Here is an 18,114-nt window from a genome sequence, read left to right as displayed (position 1 = left end):
TTCAATATTTAATTTACCATCTTCACTAAAAATCGTGCCTAAGTAGCTGATATGTTTTACTTTTTCTATAGGTTCTCCATTCACAATGCAGTTGATGTTTTCAATGCTTCTGCCTATTTTCATTGTCTTAGTCTTGTTATTGCTGACCTTCATACCATATCTGTTACAACAGTTATTCAATTTAGTCGAGGAATCTTGCAGACTTGTAGCGGATTTATTTAGAAGTATAACATAATCTGCATAAAGCAAAGAGCTGAGATTAACATCTCCAATTTTGATATCAGGTTTAATACTGGTTTCCTTCATAATGCAATCCATATAGATAATGAATAACAGAGGAGATAATGTACATCCTTGTCTGACACCAGATTTAGCATTATACCATCCTATAATATAACCATTGAAAATTTTGAATCAATTTAGCTCAGTATTCTTCTGACATTTGAATTAATAGCATTTAACTATATTTGATTTTCACATTTTTCCAGTTTCCTAACTGAATCAAGACTTGGTAATAATCATTAGTTTGTATTATGTTAAATAGGTGGTGTAAACATTTCAAAACTGTTTCTGTGTTTTGTTTGTATATCATAATTATTAAACTAGCATGTATAATGTTTTTTTTTTTTTAACTTCTAGATATCTACCACAGATAATCGAATGGTTCATGAAAATTCAGATAGAGAAAATAATCAGCAGATGGATGTAATAAAACAAGATGTCAATCTAAGTAACAAAGCATCTTCTTCACTTGTGTCAGAATTAGTTAGGCTTCATAGAATACCTATTAGGAAAGAAAACAAACAAAAATTATCTAAATATAGCCCACCAAAGTTAGATAATCATAATTTGCAACAAGTAGGTAGTAATTTCTTATATTTTGAAATTTTGATATTTTGGTTATTTGGTAAATCCAAAGATGATGCATCATCATCAATTTCCTGATATGTACCTCTCAAGAGGTGTTCAGGTTACTATGACATCACTACATGATTGAGTTTACATTATTATTAATATACCAACAAATTTTCCTCCAAACTAGTCTATAACTTGTGAACACTCCAGTATTGTCATATCTAACATTTTGTTCTTCTAAGGCAATTCTGACTGAATCAACCCACATAGACCATGGTCTTCCTCTGGGTCTCTTTCCTCCCATCTTTGCATCAAACACCTGTTTTGGTAACCTTTCTTTGCCCTTTCTATTTAGGTGACCCTCCCACCTTAGATTAGCTCTGCTTACATATTCTTGAATGCTAATACTGTCAAGTTCCTTTCTAATATCATCATTTTTAATGATTCTGCCATTGATGCCATCAATTCACTCCCCTAATTTTCTCAGAACTCTCATACTGTGGTCTCTAGTCTTTGATCAAGTGCCTTATTTATAGCCCAAATCTCAGATCCATAACTTAAAATTGGTTTAAACAATGTCTTGTAAACTGCTAGTTTGGTATTTTGGCTAATTTCTCTCTTATTTCATATAAATTTATTCAGCTGACTGCCCACCATCCCTGCTTTGCTTATTCTGTTGTCTATTTCCAGATTTAATCTGCCATCCTCACTAAAAACTGTGCCTAAATAGCTGAAATATTTTACTTGTTTTATAGGATCTCTATTCAGAATGCAGCTAAAGTTTTCTATGCTCCTGCCTATTTTCTTAGTTTTGGTATTTTTAATTCTGATTTTCATGCCAATTGGTTTTATGCATATACAGGTAATTAAAAAAAAAAGGGGGGGGGTGGATATCCAGATATGACATGAGTATTTAAGCATGAAGTCACACTGCATTGAAAAAAATATTGAGACATCCTTGTTGTAGAAGTAAACATACTTGATACACTTCTTCTTCTTCTTTCACTCTACCTTATTCCATGTTAAACGGGGTCAGCGCACCAATCTTTAACCTTCCTCTTCCAAGTTCTCCGGTCCAGAACATCCTTCGGACTCCATCCTTTCTCCCTAAGATCCTCTGTCATCTTATCCCTCCACCTGAGCTTGGGCCTGCCTCTTTTCCTCCTTCCCTCCAACTCCATATACTCCATTCGTTTACCAACATACTCCTCACCCTTCCTCTCAACATGTCCAAACCACCTCAGCCTACTTTCTTGTATCTTCTTGCCATTTGGTTCCACCTTAACCGTCCCTCTGATGTAGTCATTCCTTATCCTGTCCTTTGTCACACCACTCATCCATCTCAACATCCGCATCGCCGCTACTTTCATCTTCCTCTCCTGTGCCTTGGTTATAGGCCACGTCTCCGCACCATGGTGCATCGCCGGCCTCACCACCATCTTATAGAGCTTTCCTTTCCCCTTACAACTCGCTCTCTTGTCACACAGGGGAGTGAGTTGTAAGAGGAAACATACTTGATACGATATCTACTGATAATTGTCTGGACATTTTATCAATTTACAATTGATACTAGCAGGCAAACCCTAATATCGGGTATGTCCACCTTTGGCTTTGATCACCTCCTGCACCCTTGGAGGGAGGTTTTCCACTAATGTGCGGCAGACATCAGGTGGAATTTGTCTCCATTCCTCCATGAAAGCAGCACTGAGTTTAGCAACAGATCGAGGATGTGCTTCTTTGGACCTCAATTGCCGCTCGAATTTATCTCAAAGATGTTTAATGGGGGTTGAAGTAAGGAATCTTTGCAGGCCAGAGCAGTTGTTTAACATCCATCTCTTCATACCATTCCATACGAGTTGCAGCTTTGTGGCATGGGGCATTGTCATCTTAATAGTAACACGGTCCATTCCATAAAAACTCCACATTGTAGGCAGCACCTGATTATCCAGAATATCAAGGCTGAGCTGCCTTCATGGAACCATGGACAACAACCAGTGGTCCCACTCAAAACCAGCTGAATGCACCTCACACTATTACTTCTCCATGACAAAACTTTACTCTGGGTACAACACACTGTGGTAACAAGCTTCACCAGACTGCCTCCACACCTGCACACCCTACCATCAGACTGGAAACAGGTGAACCTTAATTCATTGCTCCAGAGTACCGTTTTCTACTTTTCAATTGTCCAGTTAACTCTTTGCACCAGGCCAGGCAAGCCACCTTGTTTGTTATTGTGATGTTCAGCTAGTATGCTACTACTCTTTTGTGGAAACCTAGTAAATGGAGTTCTTTTCATGCAGTATAAGTGCTCACCATAGTGTTACTGGATCTTTGGAAGTCATCATGGATGGTCTGTGCTGATTGTAGCTGGTTTTTACTTGCCACCTGTTTTAAAACCCTCTTGTCCCTGTTAGTCATTTTCGGAAGCTGCCAAAAATGACCAACTTTCATTTTGGATGTTCCAGTTGAGTAGCAATGGCACATACGCACATGCCACCAATGTGACAGCCCATGATCACACTTCTCTCAAAGTCGTTGAGTTCACATAGTGTTGCTCTTTAGGAATATAGCAGAAATATATTCCTGCTATATTCCTAGAATTGACTGTACATCAGTTTATTAATGATATAAGAAGAATGAACTGTTGGATCTTGAAAAAAGTTATTATTATTATTATTGTTCCGGGAAACTCCAAGGAGTCGACAGACTCATCGAGGGAGGCCCTAACATCATGTCAAGAACAACTATTCAACATTCACACAGTATCTATCATACCTTGCCTTGAACTCATTCACGGTCGTAGCACCCACAACAGACTCTGGAAGCTTATTCCACTCATTTACCACTCTCCAAGTAAAGAACCTAGCTCTAACACCCTTGTCAACCACGCTCTTGCCCAGCTTCTATTCATGGCCCCTAGTCCTCCCACCACTAGTCATATTTTCAAAAATATCTTCTGGATCAATCTTATAAAAACCCTTCAGTAATTTGAATGTCTCAATCATATCACCCCTCCTTCGCCTATCGTCCAATTTCTGCAACCCACAAATCTTCAACCTATTCTCATAAGGTTCATTCCACAGACCTGCTATCATCTTGGTCACTCGTCTCTGGACCCTCTCCACTTCCTCCCCATCACGAAGAAACCCTGGTGCCCATAGCTGGGCACAGAAGTCCAGATGGGGTCTTATCAAGGCTCGATACAGAGGAACAACAACTTGTTCGTCTCTGCATGTTAAAGTATTTTTCAGAAGCCAAGTGATTTGGTGAGCTGTTTTAGTTACTTTTGCAATGTGCCCCCTAAACTTCAATTCCCTATCCACCAACACTCCCAAATCCCTGGCCTCATCAATCTCCTGGAGTATGGTTCCTCCAATGCGATATACTGCTGCTATTCTTTTCACCCCAAAGTGCATAACCTTACACTTTGCCACATTAAATTGACATCCATTTTTCCTAGCCCAGTCCTCCAAACTATCCAAATCATCCTGTAAAATTTTGACATCCTGTGCACTCACAATTGCTCTACCCAACTTTGCATCATCAGCAAACAAGTGAACACTTCCTCTCAGATCCTTTCCAATATCATTGATGAACAAATTGAAAAGCAGTGGTCCAAGAACAGAGCCCTGTGGCACTCCACTAGTCACAAGACGTCTTTTAGACTCCACTCCTGAATAAACCACTCTTTGATATCTCTCCTTCAACCACGCTCTTATCCATCTCACCAACCCTATATCTATACCCATCTGCTCCAGTTTACTGATTAGGGTTCCATGTGGTATCCTATCAAAGGCCTTGGCAAGGTCCAGTAGTATCACTGTAAACCCATTACCCCTATCCAGTTCAGCCGTCACTGTGTTATAAAACGTGAGCAAGTTACTGAGGCATGATCTACCCTTCACAAAACCATGTTGTCCCCCATACAATATCCCATTTTCATCTATCCAATCCTGTATTCTTTTCTTGACTAATTTCTCTAAGACCTTGACAATGATTCCTGATATGCTAATCGGTCGGTAATTTACAAGGTGGTTAAAAGACTGCTTGGAACCACCTTTGTGGTTCCAAGCAGTCTTGGAACCACCTTTATGCAGTGGAACTATTTTCCCCTCTTTCCACCCACTCGGGACTAACCCAGACCTGAGACTCAAATTAAACAAAATGGTCAAGGGTACTGACAATTCTTTAGCCGCTTCACGTACGACACGAGCTGGTATACCATCCAATCCCACAGATGTATTGACATTGAGGTTATGCAATAGACTACTCACCTCCACTTCATTCACCACAATTCCCGTATAATCTACTGGTTTATTCGTTTCTGCAATGTCAGCACCTGGATGATATACTTTTGCAAAGTGCTCACTCAGTAACTCAACTATCTCAACTGATTCAGTTACCTCCCTACCATTTGCATTCTTTAAAATCAATCTGCCATGTACATTTTTCCTTTTACTTGCTACATATCTAAAAAACTGTTTAGGATTCTCTTTAGCCTGCATGGCCAATGTTCTTTCGTAATCCTTTTTTGCTTTTCTTACCACACTCGTCACCCTTCTGGCCTGCGCTTTATACTGTTCATGTGCCTGCCGGTCACCCTTCTCCTTAAATTCCCTCCATAGTTGTTTCTTTTTTTGCAACTCAAGCTTAATGGTGTTATTCATCCATTTAACCCCTACTTGATTTATTATTCGGACTCTAGGTATACAGTCAGCCATTGCTTCATGCAAGCACTTCTTAACTACCTCCCATGCGCTATCAACTTCTAGTCCTTGCAGTTGTACATGCCATGGCACTGAACCAATCAAACTCCTAAGCTTGTCATACTTTCCAGCCCGATAATTCCACATGTACCCTGTCTTAATTGAAAATTCTACACCTTTAGCCACCTCCCAAGTTAAGACCCTATGATCACTCTCACCGATTGGTGGCAATGTGGTCATATTTGTTACAGCCAAATCCTCAGATGTAATTACTAGGTCAAGCACTCTCTGACCCCTAGTATTTTCCATTACATGCTGTCGCAGATAGTTATCCCTTAATAACCGCATAAAATCCAGTTCCTTCCTCCCGTGTGTCCTCTCCTCACTCCAATCAATGTGACCATAGTTGAAATCTCCCATAATAATCACCCTCCTTCCACCCATTTCTTCTATTTGCTTGTGCATACTGTCACCACCATCTTTTCCATCACCTGGTCTATAGCAGCACCCAATTGTATATTTAGTTCTGCTAGCCACAATCTCACACCAAATGGCCTCAAATGTGCTCTTTTCTCTATCCTGCAATTCAACTTCTATTCTCCTTGGCTGGAGCTCATCAGCTATCATCAACAATACTCCTCCCCCCATTTTATTCTCTCTGTCATTCCTGAACACACTATACCCATCACATTCAATCCCACTAGTTATATCATCTACAGTCAGCCATGTTTCACTAATACCTATAACCTGTGGTCTGGAAGTGCCAACCATGGCCAAAAACTCTTCCTTCTTGTTCCTAATACTCCTAGTATTAGTGTACATGAATTTAAGACCCCCATTAGCCCCAACCCTACCTTGATGCCTTATATTAACTATCCCACTCAGATTTGTTGTCCTTATTTGCTCTGGCATATTATATTTTCTTACATTCAACTGCCTCCATAAGGACTGTATCTCTACTCCCCCCCCTTAACAAATCTAGTTTCCCTGAATTTGCACATCCACTACATTCAGCAACACTTTCTCAAGTCTTCTTACACCGTAACCATTCAAATGCAAGCCATCCATCTTATATAGATCCTTTCGCCCATCAAACTCACTCCACACATCCACAAATTCCACACCACGCGTCATACATAACCCACGCATAAAGTCATTCGCAATTATAGCCCTCCTTTTAAACATTTCACTGTCATACCGTGGCAAAAGACTAATCATTCTAACTCTCTCACTCTTTTCTTTTGCTACCTCAAACAATTCATTCAGGTCTTCTATCATTTCCATTTTATCTCCTTTCAAATCATTCGTACCTGCCACAACAATCATTTCTTTCACCCTTTCCTTTTGCTCTCTAATAGACTCAGTTACGTCCTTTATGGTTGCACCAGGTTGGTACGATTTTGTCAAATCCTCTACTAACACACCTCGTACTAACGAGTCTCCATACAGCACTCTATCCTTCATTTTGTTCATGTTCACATTCATACGTCTATTTTTCCTGTCATACCTTTTATTATTGGTTGGTTCATTCAGTCTACTTTTGTTCATGCACTCTAGCTGCTGTTTTGCTCTTTTTATCGCACTATTCAACAACGCGATCTCACTCAATGCATCTATCTCATCTTTTTTGTTCTCTGAGAAACCATTTATACTATCATTCACACTTTCTACATTCACACTCTCACAATTTTCATGTACAACCTTGCCGTTTCTTGTCATATCCCTATTTCCTTCATTCTGAAGGTTGACATAAATATCACACTCACGATCCGAAATACACTTCAATTCCTCATTCTCGCTACATTTTCTACACACATTCAATCCTTTATTATCATCTAACCACACTCCGACCGCACTCCGCAAAGCGTACATTTCACAGCTAGTACACTGACTCATTTCTTTTATGCTACCGTTCTTTGATAACGATGGCGAACCTTCATTACTGGCCGCCATTTTCCTTCGTACAGGTGCCATACTTATTTCAACGTGTTTTGTCAAATTATACGTTATAACACACCAAAAATAGACGCACTAAAATACGCAAGGCAAACAAAACAAAACTACACAATATTAAGTAATTTGTATCGATAACTGAAAATGATACTTATCTTATCTGGAGCTTGCACGAACACTACACATTACGAATTCATCTAGCGGCGACTTCCCGGCATAGTTTATGTTATAAAACACTTTAGTACACTAACCACGCTAATAAAGCTCCAATAATATACCAAAATTACACACTTAAGTCCATTAAATTGAATCCAAAACATCAATAAATCAACAAAAAACACAAATCTCTCAGGAGCTTTCCGATAGCACGTCCGTTCACCAGCTAGCCTCGACACCAAAATGATGATGATACTCTGTGATATCAGTGACCTCTTAATTTGTGACATTGGTAAAAGACTCCTTCAGCTGATGGAACTGTAAAGTTGTCACTTTAGACAAGAATTGCAAAGAGAGACCCAGGAAACTAACACCATTGCTTAAAAAGGTAGTATATAAATCCCAATTTACCTTGACTTGTGGGCTACCTGAATGATGTTGTGTACAAGCGAGTATGGTGTGAAACCAGTCATGCTTGAAGAACTGTGGAATGAAATTGAACTGTCCTGTGCTGCTATCCTTCAGTCATCTATGCTGAACGTTTGTCCATTTGGTTTCTTACCATCAGTAGTAGCAAAATAAATGGAACATTCATGATTCATGTGCTAAAAGCTGTTGCTTCTGTACATACAAAATAAATACTTTTCTGGGTTTTGTAAAGAATTTTTTCGCTTTTCTAAAATGTGTGCATATCTTTTTGAGATACTTTGTGTGCGTGTGTGCATGCACACAAAGTTGTTATTGATATTATCAAACATGAAATTTGAATATTGATATTATCAAACATGAAAATATCAATATTCATGTTTGTGCATGCACACAAACATGAATATTCTGCTCTGTACATGCTCACATGTACAGAGCAGAATATTCATGAAATCTGAAATGAAAGGTGATACACTGGGAGCCAGTTAACTAAAACTATATGGAACAAGATAAAAGTCTTCAAACCATGTTAACATGGACATGAGAGTTCAGTTAGAAACAAAACAGCTGATGAAAGATTGGAGACCATAGATTTCAGAGTTCTTAAAAAAAATCAAACCTACTTTCTTTGACAGCTTAGTCATACTAAAAATGAAGATATTAGAAAGATACCAGATATTATTAGTATTCAAGAATCTAAGATCAGCTACATGAATAATCAAGCAGGTTAAACTCAGTATTTTTATTAATTTAAACTGAATATTACTTCTGAAACTAGAATAACATTCATTTTAAATTAGCAAAAATTCTGTGTTTAACCTGCTTAGTTATTTACATAGTTGATAAACTCTCCTCAATCATTATTAAAAGAAAGAAAAAGAAAGATGGCAACTTAAACAAAATGGAGAAGTTGTAAGATTACCAGAATAGATGCTTGAATAAAAAAAAAAATAGATTTTTGTTTTTAAGTTACTCATAATTCTGTAATTATACTGATGCACACTCTCCACACAGGAAATGTGCCATCACATTGTTGGAATTATTTTAAATGAACTGCTATATAGGTTTGTGTCAAGTATAGATACACACATGCATTGAAAAAAAAAAAAAAAAAACTACTAATTTGTGTGTTTCAAAGTATTGAACTCCCCAATTTTTGACATGGCTAATCCATCATCCTACTTCTAGTTGGCAGTAGGTGTCAGAATTCTCCTTAAAATTGCATTTATTTACGATAATTAGCATGATGTCATTTCGTGCCATCACATTGTTGGAATTATTTTAAATGAACTGCTATATAGGTTTGTGTCAAGTATAGATACACACATGCATTGAAAAAAAAAAAAAAAAAAACTACTAATTTGTGTGTTTCAAAGTATTGAACTCCCCAATTTTTGACATGGCTAATCCATCATCCTACTTCTAGTTGGCAGTAGGTGTCAGAATTCTCCTTAAAATTGCATTTATTTACGATAATTAGCATGATGTCATTTCAAAGGCTTCTGTGTCTAGTTTCAACACCTTGCTGGGTCATTCTGGATGAGAGGTTTCAGGCACTGAATGTAACCTCAATGTTCATGATACTCTTCTCTATTGAGTGGCCAGTATTTTCATTTTTAATATGATACTGCCATTAATACCATCATTTCACCCTAATCTTTCTAAGAGCTCTCATATCAAAAGTCTCTAGTCTCTTATCAAGTATTTTATATCTAACTCACCTCTCAGATTTATAAGTTCAAATTGGTTTGAACACTGTCTTGTATATAGCTAGTTTAGTGTTTTGACTAATTTCTCTCTTATTCCATATAAATCTATTCAGTTGACTTCCTACCAGCTTTACTAATTCTGTTATGATTTTCATGTTTCATGTTTGTTGGCAGTCTTCACTAAAAATCCTGCCTAGATTGCTGAAAGGTTTTATTTGTTCTGGTTCTCCATTCAGGATGCAGTTGATGTCTTCAGTCTGCCTATTTTCATTGTCTGTCTTTTCATACCAATTTATTACAGTTATTCAATTTAATCAGGTTTTCCTGCATACTTATACTAGATTTATATAGCAGTGTAACATAATCTGTATAAAATAAAGAGCTTAAATTAACATATCTAGTTTTGATATCAAGTTTAAACACCACTTGCAGTTCTAATGTCATTCCTGTAGATGATGAATAATGGTGGAGATAATGTGCACCCTTGTCTCATGCCTGCTGTAACATTAGACCATCTTCCTGTACCTCCTTCAATTGCTGACTTACACCTTAAATCTAACTTTAAACTACTAACTTATAACTCAGATATTGACTGTGTATTGCTTGATATAATGTCACATCAAATCAAATCTTTCTCAGAAACCTCTGAAGAATTCTGAGAAAGATTTGTGGAGTGAACAGATAGTATCAATGGCAGTATCACATTAAAAATGAGGATATTAGAATGAACTTGCCATTGTTAGCATTCAGGAATGTGTTAGTAGAGCCATTTTCAGGTGGTATGGTCGCTTAACCACCTTACCGGCCATTATGGATCAAATACGCATCCGCATTCGCTTCGTATCCATCACATATTTCATTGTTATAACAATGGTATTACAATTTTAATAAGCACTTCACATCCATGATAAAGTGAACGTCTATAGACGTCTTGGCCGGTAGCGTGGTTAATATTATTATTATTATTCAGGCCTCCATGGAGTCAAAAGACTCATCGCAGAAGGTCCTTCCTAGGAAACACAGTCTATCATACCATTCCTTAAACTCATTGACCATTCTCGCTCTCATCACTATCAGGCAATGCATTCCATGGTTCAACCACCCTCCATGCAAAGAAACCACTCCTCACCCTCTTGCTCACAGCTTCCTTTTGTAACTTCCAGGGATAGCCCCTTGTCATTTAAACCTTGCTGTTCAACCAAGTGAAAGAACTCTCCAATGTCGACCCTGTAACCATCTCTCAACAGTTTAAAAGTCTCAATAATATCAACTCTCCTTCTTCTATCTACCAAACTCTGCAGTCCACATTCCCTCAGCCGATCCTCATAACTAACATTGTTAGTTATGAGGATCGGCAGATAACAAAGATGAAACCATCTTTGTTATCTGCTTCCACAGTTACTTTATCCCCTTCAAATCCTGGGGATAAAATCTGAGAACAGTAATCTAAGTGTGGTCTTATACAACAGAACGATAACTCTTTTATCTCTGCAGGTCAGCATCCTTCTCAGTATTGCAGCAATCTTCTGTGTTACCTTCACTACCTTTGCAAATATGTCCCCTGAATTTCATGTTTCTATCAATCATCTACCCCAGATCTCTTGTCTCCCCTACTTCCTCCAGTACAACTCCTCCAAAAGAGTATGACATGTCCTATCAATGTGTCCCAAACCTCAGGACTTTACATTTTGCTACATTATACCGATAACCCCCATTTATTTGCCCATCTGTCTAGCTTATTCAAATCCTCTTGCAGGGCTACCACATCTGTACTATTACTAACAAGCCTTCGCAGTTCACATCATCTACAAACAACTGAATGTCCCCCTGCAATCCACTGACAGTGTCATTGATATAAAGGTTAAACAATATAGGTCCTAGTACTGAGCCCTGTGGGACCCACTTGTAACCTTCTACCTCCTTGAAACTGCCCCACCATACACAACTCTGATACCTATCAGACAGCCAATCCTGAATCCAGTTGACCAACCTGACATCCATACCCATGTGCTACAACTTAAATATCAGTTTATCATGTGGCACCCTGTCAAATGCCTTCGCTAAATCCAAGAAAATGGCAGTATATGCCTTTCCCCTCATCTACTGCTCTTGTAACTTTATTATAAAAGGCTAGCATATTACTAAAACAAGAGCATCCCTTAACAAATCCATGTTGACTCTCATAGATAACATTACCCTCATCTGCTGAATGCTGTATATGGTCCCTCACTGATTTCTCCAAGATCTTGACAACTACTGATTACACATAAACTGGCCTATAATTAGACACTTCCAGTCTCTACCACTCTTATGCAATGGCACTATCTTAGCTTCCTTGGGCACCTTTCCCATAGCCAGACTTTCATTGAAAAGCCAGGTCAAAGGAGCTGTCAGTTCTTTAGCACATTTTCTAAAACTCATGGTAAAATACTATCCAGTTCCACAGCTTTACTGACATCCAGAGTACTCAGTATTTGGCAAACCTGCCCTATTCCTCTAGTATTAAAATTTACTCCTCCAGGATGAAATAGTGGAATTGTTCCACTATTCATTGAACAATTCCACATTGAATAGTGGAATTGTTCAATGAACAATTCCACTATATCCTCTGCATCAGTCACTATTCTCATTTCTATCCCACAATCATTTCTCGTCCTACTGGCCACATAGCTAAAAAATTCCCTAGGATTTTCTTTGGCTCTTTGGGCCAATCTCTTCTCATATTCCAGTTTCACCTTCCTTACCATACTAGTCTCCTGGTACTACTCTCCTGGCCTGTGTCTTATATTGATTATATAGAGAAACCTGTGGAGAATTCATGACTAAGTTTAACACACATGAACCACAGCAGTAGATTTATTATTACGTAAATATTTCATCCTAGGTATCTTAGGACATCATCAATACAGTAAGGCAATACTAGGAATGACAAAAGAAAGGGCACGTATGTACAAAGGAATCCAAATTGCATGCAGTGGCATGTTGCGGCCTGAACTTAAATTAAATTAAATTGAACTAAATTACTTAAATTAAAATTAATTACAGTTAAGTTATTATTTTACACAATTTTGTATGACAATTTCCCATACTTTAGGGATGGCAAGAACATCATTGCGGTTTAGATTTGGTCTGTGGAGTAGGGCATCAGCACTTTCTTTATTCTTTATTTCTTTATTTATTGGAAAAAGACAAAACTTCTGTAGAAGTTTTGTCTTTTTTCGTATACACCAAGTAGTAGCATAGGTGAAAGTTTGTCTTTAGGCGAGGGTACCAAGTTTTAGATCTGGTTGATGGGTTTGTAGGTGGCAGCAAGATTGTATTTCTTCATAATTTTCGAGATACCTTTGATATAAGGTATGGGAATCGTATGGGGTTGTTCTTGTCTAGGTCGAAGTACGGAGAAATTGCTGATGATATTTTGAGTTGTTTTGAGATTGTAACCATTTAGAGTGGCTTGGCTGTGTTTTTGATTATTTCCAATTCTTGTTTTAGAGAATCCTCAGAGGAGCATAATCTGTGTGCTCTGGTTACCTATGATTTAATGATGCCAAATTTTTGAGAGGGATGATGAGCTGAAGTATTGTGAATGTAGTGGCCTGAAAATGTCGGTTTGCGATAGACAGAGATGAAGATGGAACCGTCTTCTTTTCTTTGGATGTGTAAATCCAGAAAGGGGATGCCTTGTGCCACATAACTTTATAAACACCAGGAAAATGCAGTTGGTTGTGCTTTGGTTTTGTTCGACTCAGAAAAGAACGAAGTTTTGGGAGTAGTATAGCCGGTCTTTATGTTGAAAAAACCCTGCCAAAACTTTGTTCTTTTCTGAGTCAACCAAAACGCAACCAACTGCATTTTCCTGGTGTTTATAAAGTTATGTGCGACTGTGGTTAACCTCATTTTGGCCAGACAGATAAATCTGTTTCACTTCGTCTTGAGGAACATAGACGTGACATCTCCTACAGTAAAACACGAGCGAGCGCCCTTTCCAGTCATGTGCTCTTCTCTGCAAACTCTAACCTCGAGGAACGGCAACACCAAGTTGATTGGGACTGCACAACCAATTTATATATATGTAGGGATGAATTTGAAAGACGTATTATAGAATCAAAAGAAATAATTCTGGACCCTTCACACTTGAACAATAATCTAAGCTACAATTTGCCTGATTCACATAGCGCAGTAATCCAATACTGGCGCTCTAAAATTAGCTGTCACACACACATTCTACTGATGCCAACAGTAGCACACGGTCGCCTTTTCAAATATGACTGTTACTTTTCTGTTTCTTTTTATTAAGCTAGAAAGTCCATGTTTTTTACCTTGTTATTTTTTATAATTCTTATGTTATTTCTTTTCAATATGAAATTGAATTTCATATTGAAAAGAATAACATGTAAGAAAGTTTTAAAGCGAATAAAAGTTGAGCAGCTCTCAGATGTGAACTGTAGACTAAAATACAGAAAGATTATTGAAAAGAAAATGAAAGAGTTTGAGAACAGGAATCAAACCTTAGAGATTCAGTGGAAACTCTGAAGAAAACATTGATTGATTCTGCCAGAGAGGCATGTGGTGAGGTTGTGTGCAAGGATAAAAAAATCAGAACTCCCTGGTGGACACAGGAAGTTAAAGAGGCAGTGAAGGAAAAGAAGAAAGCATATCAAAAGTTCCTGGCAAATAAGTCAGCTTTTACTCTTACAGAATATAGAGACAAATGTAAGAAAGCTAAACAGTGTGTAAAACTAGCTAAACAAAAGTCATGGGAGGACTTTGGCAAGAATATAGAAAATAAATATCAAGAAGGTGGCAAAATATTCTGAAGATTGCTGAAGAAGCTTAGGAATGGAGGAAAGAGTGCTGTAAAAGGAGTTAGAGATGATAAAGGTGACATGAAAACTGGAGAAAAAGATATCCTTGAAGTATGGAGTAATTACCTTGAAAAACTGCTAAATGAAACAAGCAGTGATGACAGCACAGTGATAAAAAACACTGACCAGGCATGCAGTCAGGAATACATATCCATACTTAAGTAGAAAAAGCCATCAAAGGCTTGAAATGTGGAAAGGCAGCAGGAGTAGATGATGTTCGACCAGAAATGCTGAAGTATGGTGGTATAAGTGTCTTACAGTGGCTGCACTGCATAGTTCAGAAAGCCTGGACAGAGGGACGAATTCCCGATGATTGGAGTAGAGCTCTCATAGTACCCATATATAAAAAGGGAAATAAAACTGAATGTGAGAATTACAGAGGTATTCCCCTACTGAGTGTTCCTGGCAAGATCTATGCAAGTATACTTGAGAAACGGTTGAGAAGAATTGTGGAAGAAAAGCTTGGTGAAGAACAAGCTGGATTCAGGCCAAATAGAGGCTGTCAGGATCAGATCTTCACTTTACGACAAATAATCGAGAAAGCATGGGAATATAACAAAGATCTGTATTAAGTATTGTCGATTTGGTAAAGGCATATGACAAGGTACCAAGAGAGAAGCTATTCAATACGCTGCAGTTATATGGTGTCAATGGGGCATTATATCAAGCAATACTTAGTCTTTATTTGAGTTGTAAGTCAGCAGTTAGAATTGAAGGAAGTACAGGAAGATGGTTTAATGTTAAATCTGGTGTGAGACAAGGATGTACATTATCCCCTCTGTTATTCATTATCTATATCGATCACATTATGAAGGAAAGTGGTATTAAACATGATATCGAAATTGGAGATGTTAATGTCAGCTGTTTGCTTTATGCGGATAATGTTATACTTCTAAATAAATCCGCTACAAGTCTGCAAGATTCTCTGACTAAATTCAATTGCTGTCGTAATAGATATGATATGAAGGTCAGCAATAAAAAGACAAAGACAATGAAAATAGGCAGAATCATTGAAAATGTTAACTGTGTTGTGAATGGAGAACCTGTGGAACAAGTAAAACATTTCAGCTACTTAGGCACGATTTTTACTGAAGATGGTAAGTTAAATATAGAAATAGACAACAGAATCAGTAAAGCTGGTATGGTGGGAAGTCAATTGAATAAATTCATATGGAATAAGAGAGAAATTAGTCGGAACACTAAATTAGCTGTATACAAGACAGTGTTCAAACCAGTTTTAACTTATGGATCTGAGAGCTGGGTCAGAAGTAAAACACCTGACCAAAGACTAGAGACCGCAGATATGAGAGTCCTGAGAAAGATTAGAGGCGTGAACAGATGGCATCAATGGCAATATCATATTAAAAATGAGGATATTAGGAAAGAACTTGACATTGTCAGCATCCAGGAATGCATTAGCAGAGCTAATCTCAGGTGGTATGGTCACTTAAATAGAATGGGAGAGGAAAGATTAGCAAAACAAGTGTTCTCTGCCAGGTTGGCAGGAAAACGACCCAGAGGAAGACCAAGATATAGGTGGATTGATATGGTACAAAGTGCCTTAGACGATAGAAATATAAGATCTGATAATGTTGGAGTCTTGACAAGTAGCAGACTGATTTGGAGGAAAATTGTAGATAAGAAATTAGTAATGATATAATTTTTTCATGTAATACTGTCATATCCTGTACACCTCTTGAGGATACATGGCAGGAATTTGATGATGATGTTATTTCTTACTCACCTGAAGAAGTCGGAATACCGATGAAACTAGTCGTGATTTATTAAAGATTTTTGTTATACTTTCTCGGGTTCTAGTCAGTTAAATTTTAATCTTATATATATATATATATATATATATATATATATATATATATTTATTTATTTATTTATTTATTTATTTATTCAGTTCATGTGTGCCAAGTTTAAACTATATCATCAATTCTATTTATTTAATAGCCTTATTCATCAGTTATCCAAAATTTGGAAAACTGTGAATTGCATGTTTTTCATAATCTGTTGTATTCAAATTTATATTGTTCTTTCTTATATTGATTTTTAGATAAAAAAGAATATGCATAGAATTATAGAGCTACTGATTTTGACCAACTCAGAAGGTAGCTTGAAGCTGTGTCATGGCATAAGAAACTACAAGGAAGAATGTCGTAGTGCATGAGAAATAGTCGAGGGGTTTTTGAAGGGAGCAGTATCAGATCTCATCATGGTAGAGATAATTCAATGACCGATGTGGCAGTCATTGTGAAAATAGAGGTAGATGAACTGTGAAGGAGTTTAGAAGATTAAAAAATCTCAATGAATGCAGCCATGAGACCAGATGAGATATTGTTGCTTATGTTATGGGAAGGTGCAAGGAGGAATGGGAGCATCCCTAACCACGCTGTTTAATTTCAGCCTCAGCAGTGCTAATTGTATAATTGTTACTAATACCATATTGCAACATTATGATGTATCACATGGAGAGAAGACACAAGAAATTTAAAAAAATGCTTCTTCAGGATATTAGATCACACAAGGGATTGGAAATAGGAAGTGATTACTGTTTAGTTTTGAGCAAAATAAAAATTATTATGATAGAAAGAAAACTATATAAGAAAGTTTTAAAAAGAATCAAAGTTAAGCAATTATTATTTTAAAAAAAAATTGAATGCAAGAATGAAACTTTGGCTGACAAACTCTTAAGAAAACATCAGTTGATTTAGCTAGGAAAACATGTAGTGAAGTTGTTTGTGAAGAAGAAAATGAAGATTGAAATAGTCCACAGTGTTCAGATTTTTTTGATCATTGTGAACTCAAGAAGTTCAAAAAGATAAAAGTATATCATGTTCTAGTAAATCAGCATGTTCCCTTGAATATAGAGAAAAAAAATATGTCAGAAAGATGATAGTGAAAGGATACTTTTTGTCCAATCATCACTCTCTCATAGTTGCCACCTATGGTTCAAGAATACTTTTCCCAAATTTGCTATAGTGGACCTTGTACTATAAAACAGTTTTAGATTCTTATGGGTTCACTACATTCAGCATCTAATACATACAGGGTGTTCGGGATAAATTTGACATATTTATAATTAATTATATTTTTCCGTAAGTTACATGTATTAACACACACTTCTCTTCATTTAAAAGTTTGGACCCTTCTTCATTCACATACAAGATGTCAGAAAGGATGGATAGCTGGAACCCACCTGAATCATGGAAGAGAATAACTTGTATCATGATGATTTGTGCCCGCCATGAAAATAAGGATATTACGACTGCTGCCCAATGCTCCCTGAATACAGTAAAAACAATCAGGCATGAACTAGAGACTTGCAATGGTGACTACGAGGATGTAGCAAGAAGAAAGATCCCTAGCAGACGATCTGATTGCGTTCGTACAGCAGAATTCCTCGCAAATCTGCAGGAACAGGTGTTGAAGAAC

At 37.3% G+C, this 18,114-nt stretch overlaps 1 protein-coding gene across 3 annotated transcripts in view; it reads left to right on the top strand.

Annotated features, from left to right (window-relative positions):
* Positions 1-18,114, top strand: part of Rev1 (Rev1 DNA directed polymerase) — a 293,568-nt gene that overhangs the window by 239,824 nt on the left and 35,630 nt on the right. For all 3 annotated transcript variants that reach the window (XM_090391456.1, XM_090391459.1, XM_090391458.1), the window contains one exon: positions 640-858. In XM_090391456.1, coding sequence (XP_090247582.1) covers positions 640-858 — 219 coding nt within the window. The remainder of the gene's footprint in view (positions 1-639; positions 859-18,114) is intronic.

Source organism: Typopeltis vanoorti, chromosome 4 (assembly GCF_054136105.1).
Source record: "Typopeltis vanoorti isolate ZY-2024b chromosome 4, IOZ_Tvanoo_1.0, whole genome shotgun sequence".
In the NCBI taxonomy this organism is placed as follows: Eukaryota; Metazoa; Arthropoda; class Arachnida; order Uropygi; family Thelyphonidae; genus Typopeltis; species Typopeltis vanoorti.
The sequence above is the reverse complement of the archived record's forward strand: the minus strand, read 5'-3'. Positions and strand labels throughout refer to the sequence as shown.